This window comes from Elgaria multicarinata, chromosome 18 (assembly GCF_023053635.1).
Source record: "Elgaria multicarinata webbii isolate HBS135686 ecotype San Diego chromosome 18, rElgMul1.1.pri, whole genome shotgun sequence".
Classification (NCBI taxonomy): Eukaryota; Metazoa; Chordata; class Lepidosauria; order Squamata; family Anguidae; genus Elgaria; species Elgaria multicarinata.
In genome coordinates, this window is record NC_086188.1 from 4,552,550 (window position 1) to 4,558,549 (window position 6,000).

General features: G+C 56.5%; 1 protein-coding gene across 1 annotated transcript in view; it reads right to left on the minus strand.

Annotated features, from left to right (window-relative positions):
- Positions 1 to 5,550, minus strand: part of TTC28 (tetratricopeptide repeat domain 28) — a 70,556-nt gene extending 65,006 nt beyond the window's left edge. Inside the window, 1 exon segment of the mRNA XM_063143738.1 lies at positions 5,200 to 5,550. Coding sequence (XP_062999808.1) covers positions 5,200 to 5,226 — 27 coding nt within the window. The 5' untranslated portion in view covers positions 5,227 to 5,550.
- Between the last annotated feature and the right edge of the window lie 450 nt (positions 5,551 to 6,000).

Sequence of the window (6,000 nt, forward strand, 5' to 3'; positions counted from 1 at the left end):
CAGCCCAACGGCACCCCACATCTGGGGGGCTGCCACTCCCCAACAGGCAGACGCAAGCTCCCGTTTTCCTGAGCCAAGCACCAGACAACACAGAGGGACCAGTAACATCCAGTGAAAACCCTTCAGGAGCATATGAGAGGAACACCACCTCCACTGATTCCAAGACACTGACCAGCTTTGCCTCAGTTTCACCAGCAAGGGCGTAAGAAAATCAGAGCGCATACAGACAGACAACATTTCAGGACCAAGCCCTGCTTCTGCTGCATCACACAGACGATCAGACCAGGAGGGAAACTAATTTTCCGGTTTGAGAAGAAACTGGATTTGCACAGCTCTGCATTGGCTGGGCTGGGCGTCAATCACAAAGTTGCCCCTCCTAGTCAAGAGTCAATTTCAGCAAGCTTTTTTTTTAAAAAAAAAAAAAAGCGGGGAAAGCCTTCTCAAAAATTAGGTGTCGCACAATCTTTTGACGGTGTAATCATGCTAAGTGATTACAAAATGGGCAGCAAAGTAAGAGGGGAGAGGAACAGAGGGTATAACGTGTAAGAGGTATAACGTGGCTTCTGGGCTGGTCCACATCTTAGACCCAACACAACGGGTCTGAACCTGCCGGCTGTCATTGGCGCTGAACTGCGAGGAAGGCACCGAGACCCTGGGAATTGGGACTGCCTCCTTGGCTAGCATGGCTTTTTTTGTGAATTTAATTTTTGTGAATCGCCCAGAGAGTTTCAGCTATTGGGAAGTACAGAAATGCAAGAAATAAAAAAATTGGTGAGAGACATGCTATGGAGACCCCGGGCCCATGCTCAAGGATGCAACACCAGTTTGCACAGCATGTGGAGTTGTGCTTCAGAAGCATTCTTCTTCCGTTTTAACTCCGGGGTGGTTCCAGGCAGAGCACGGCTGAATGCTGCTCCTTCCCCCAAAACCTGAAGTAAAGCAGTTGCCAGAGGGCTTCCCAAGAGGGACCTGCTTGGGCCCTGGACTAAAGAAGGAGCACTACGAGATCACCAAGCCAGCCAGGAAACATCACCTCCTGCAGTCTTCCTTTGCAAGTGCTACTCTACCCTACCCAGGAATAACTATTGCACCATGTCCTGCTTTGTTGGTCCCGGGGTCGACAGCTGGTTGGCCACTGTGTGAACAGAGTACTAGACTAGATGGAGCCTCAGTCTGTTCCATCATCAGGGCTCTTCTTATGTTCTAAACTTCGGAGCAGCCTTCAGCTCCACCCAGGAAGCAGGTTTGCCCCCACCTGATTTACTACTGATGAAGAGCAGCCCTGTGGCTGCATCCAGCAAAAGCAGACCTGTCCAGTGGATCCTGGTTCCCACAGTGGCCAAGCAGATGCTTCTGGGAAGCCCACAAGGAGAACAGGAAGGAAAGGGGGGCCCTTTTCTCCATTTCCTGCCTGTCAGTTTCATTGGATGAATCCAAATGTCCACTTTCTGCACCCCATACGATGCATTTTACAAACCTGCATCCTGTCCCCCTTTACTTCCCTTTTTTCTAAGGCGAAAAGTCCCAATCGACATAAGCAGAGAGGCAGACAGATCAAGAGCAGCACACTGAGCTACACAGCAACCAGAAGCAAGTACTAGGCAAGCCTACAGAAGTGCTGGTTCAGAACCCACTCGGAAATCCCATTAAACATTCAGGGACCTGACAAAAAGTCTCATCGACCAACAGTTTTCAGAATTCAGGCAATTTATTCCAAGACGGCAGAGCCAGCAATGAATTCCTTTGACCTACTTTTAGCACAGCTGCCTAGGATGGCTGCTGGCATCTTCCAACCCTTCAGCACAGCCTTCGCTTGCTGTCAACCGAAACGGAAGAGGCTTTTTCAGAGAACACAAACCCAGCTAGAGCATTTGGAGCCCGACAGGAGCATGATGGTTCTGCGAGGCGATGGCTTCCCCACTGAATGTCCAAACCAAGGCTCAACTGGACGGAACGTTAAGCCGCACTGTCTGTGAGGGACTCCGTGGATCTTGTGCCCCACAACTTCCTTACACACCAGGCTCCCGCTGAGGACAAATGGGGGTCTCAAGATTGCCCTTGACCCCATTCAGGATGGATGCATCATTACATGAAAAATAAGCATGCCGGTTATCAGGGCCAGCTACCTACTCAAGGCATATTGAGCTGGATGGAGCAACCGGCACACAGGGGGCTTTGGAGCAGGTCCCCTCTACGTCCGCAGAAGGCACGGTGGCAATAAATGAGGAGGAAGAAACAAAACACCCTTGGAAGAAGGGCAACTCCACAACAACCTCCACCTGGCCTGAGAGCACTTTCCGTTTAAGCCCATCTAGCACCCAGCCAGCCACTGGGTGTCACAACCACCAGCAGCTCTTCGTAAGAAATTCTGCAGGCAACCCAGAAATTCTCTAGCCTGCAATATTTCACAAGCGGCGTAAAGAGCAGTCAAGATGTTTTCCCTCCTGCTGCATGATGGCTGACAAGTAGAAGGTCAAGCAAGAGATCTGATTTCCTCCAGCTAAAGGCAAGGCAGCACTGCTCCTCCCTCGGAAGCGCTCTCGGCCAAGCCGGGAGCAAGAACAACTCCCAGAGGCCTGGGATTTCAGCTCTGGCTTGTTTGGCCACTGCTCCGCGTTGGCCATGCTCTCATCAGACTTAGCTTCAGAAGACCTGCAAACAGGCGAGAAGGACGTATGCTGGTGACCTGTTAATAGGGCTGCTTGAACAATTGGGACGCATTAGCCAAAAGGAATAAAGCTTCTGCACTGCACCCCCAAAAGACAAAAAAAATTATTGTGCCACAAGGAACAAAATTAGATCATTTGCAATTCTGAAATGGCATAATTAACACTTAACATGTTTCAACAGGAATGCCAGCTTGTCAATGCCTCTGTTTGTAACTTGGTAAGAACCGGCATTCTTCTACTCTTGGCTTGTATTCCCCCTATAAAACAAGCTTTGACGCTAAGGAATGTCGAATTATTTCAAGACATTTTAAGGAATGCTGTTTGCCTTCCTGCTTCCTTTTAAGAGTATTAGGGAGGGGATTGTTGTTGTTCTACTGTAAGCCACTTTGCCTATTGAGAAGAAAAGCAATATAGCAAGGCAAACAGAGATGCCTGGGCAGTGCTTCACATGTGAAAACAGGCCATGCTCAAGCACACACACGCACACACACCCCTGCATGTGCTGGGCTGAGGAAAGCAAGAGCTCCACTCCAGAAGTTCCCGACACAAAAGCACGGACACTGACATGCACACCGGAGTCTTCCTTTGCTTTAATGCAGCCTTCCTCAACCTGGGGCGCTCCAGATGTGTTGGACTGCATCTCCCAGAATGCCCCAGCCAGCAGAGCTGGCTGGGGCATTCTGGGAGTTGTAGTCCAACACATCTGGAGCGCCCCAGGTTGAGGAAGGCTGCTTTAATGAGATGGCTGGGATCTGCCTGCTCAGACCTCAACGGGAGTCACAGAGAGCACCGATACACGACCCTGTCTGTGTGGAGCGTGCAGGGCCTCAGCCGAGCAGACAGCAGTGTCTCACACCACAAAGGCTGAAGAGCTCTGAGCCGGGTGCTCGCCTGCAAGCTCCTTCCTGCTCTTCTCCAGCTGAGTGGAGAGGAAGAGTTTCCATAATCTCACAGACCGAGCGGGGCGATGTGCTCAGCCAGATTCCAAAGATATTTGATAGCTCCAGCGAAAAAGCAAAGTGCCTCTTCCACACAGAGGGTGGAACCGACCCTGGTGGGGATTACGGCCGAGACATGAGCGCAGAGAACAAACTCCGGCCCCTGGTTTTGTGATTAAGCGTCAGCCGGGTGAACCGATCCTGTCAGGAGAACCCCGACACTTCGAAGAGCTTCTTCCAGCTGCCAAGAATAATATTTCAGCCGTTCGAGTCAAGTCTTCTGCAACTGCAGCCCAAAGGGGGGTTCCAAAGCGCTAACCACAGGACTGTCAGCCCCATGGAATGACAAAAACAGACTTTGACGAAAGTGCAGGAGGTGGAGAGGGCAGCAGCGGGGGCCTGAGAAAGCGCCCTGGAAATACAAGCAAGCCTCTCTCCACCCCACCCCCAAATACGCACGGAGGTTAAGAGGAGCCCTTCGCACAGGAACGCCCTGGGCATCCGGCATGGAAAGGAGCCGCTGGGAGTTTGATAGCGGGAGGGAGAGCAGAGGTGCGGCCAGAGCAAGCCGTCCCATCGATGCCGGATCATTGACAGTGAGGGGCGTGTGGCACCCCAGCAGCATAGTACAAAGGAAGAGCCAGCCAGGCTGGGACGCAGCGGTGGCAGAGGCGGCAACAGCAGCAGCAGCCTTCCAGGGACATCTAATCGCCCACAGCTGCAAGATGCAGCAAAGGGTGGTGAGGCTGGGCGGGGCTTCACCAGATCCCCCTCCTCAGAGAAGAATGTCAATAAGGAGGCTGCCAAGAGCGGCTTTGAGAGGTCTTGCTCACTGGGAAGGTTCCTACATGGCGGCAACGGTGCCAACGGCACTGACTGCAAGGCTAGCAAGCAAGCTGGCCGAAGAGCCCCCGACACCACACCCCTCCCCGGCAGACACATGGCTTTGGGTGCCTTCTCCCCAAACACCACCGTCCAGGGGGCCACTGGCCGAGGAGTCCGCAGGCCCAGCCAGCTCGGAGGACTCCACTTCCCACAAAGCAGCCATATAAGGAAATGGCCTGAAAGAGAGAGATTTACTGCCAGCTCGGAGGAGCAACACCCAGAGAGGGGAGACGCCGCTGCAGTGGCAGGACGCCGGAGCACGATGGCAGGCGCACACGTGCGCGCAGGACATGTCTGGGGCCAGTGGCAGCCCCACTGCTTGAGGGGAGAGCGTCCAGGCAACCCCTTCATCTACCCCCCACCCACGCTGTGGCATTTCTACCTTGTTGGGGGCAACCTCCCGGAACACACACCCCCTGCTCTACCCTGGCCGTCATCCCCCGCCCCAGTGATCCAAGGAGGCATCCAGACGACGGGGGTTGTCTCCGGGTCCCGCTGCCACCTGCCTTTACCGGGGCAGAGGGAGGGCAGCTGCCAAACCTCTCATCTGTGTGCAAAGCAGAGATCCCTCCACCCACCCCACCCCTTTCCCCAAGGAGGGAGTCCGGCAGGCAGCAGCACTTGCACACCTGGACAGAGACAGAGTGACAGAGAGAAGCCGCCTGGCCAGAACACCCCGCTCCCTGCCTCCGGGCTCGCTCGCTCACCTTCTTCCGGGGCTGCCATTTCATCATATTTGTGGAGCGGGGCTCTCGAGCATCAATCAAGTCGCGGCGGTGGCGGCGGCGGGCTCAGGGTCGCTGGGCCACCTCGGCTCATGCTGCTGCTGCTGCCCTCCCGGGCCTGGCCCCGGCCGCCATCCGCCTCCTGCGGGCTGGGCGCGTCCCGTCTCCTCCTCCTGCTCCTGCTCCTCCGGTGGCCGGCGGGGCCCGCGTCCTCCGCTCAGGGCGCACCGGCGCCGGATCCAAGCTGCGCTTCGCCGCCGCCGCTGCGCCTCGGGCAGCCCAGCAGTGGCATCATGGTCGTCGTCCTCCGCCTCCCGCGGGACCTAGACGGCGGCGGCGAGGAGGAGGCGGCGGCGGCGGCGGAGGGCACCGCCGGGCTGGAGCTGCATGAAGCGCCCCCTCCCGCGGCCATCCAAGCCCCGCGGCCGGCGGGAGGCTGGGCGGGCGGACGGAGGAGGAGGAGGAGGGCGGGCTGGCTGGCTCACAGGCAGCCGCCGCCGCCGCCGCCTGGACCCCTTCCCGGCCCTTCCAACAGCAGCAGCAGCAGCAGCAAGGCGAGACACGTCTCCGGCTCTTTCTTGTCGGCTGGTGCAGAATACAATCCCAGAGCGGCGACAGGGAAGACGAGCGGCGGCAGCAGCAGCAGCCGGGATGCCCACGACTAGCGCCCGGCACGCACCCACTGGCCACGGCTGCCCGCCGCCGCCGCCGCCGCCGCCGCCTCCTGGCTTCCCCCGCCCGGCCGGCCGCGCTAATGACTTCCCTCCCTCCTTCCCTCCGTCG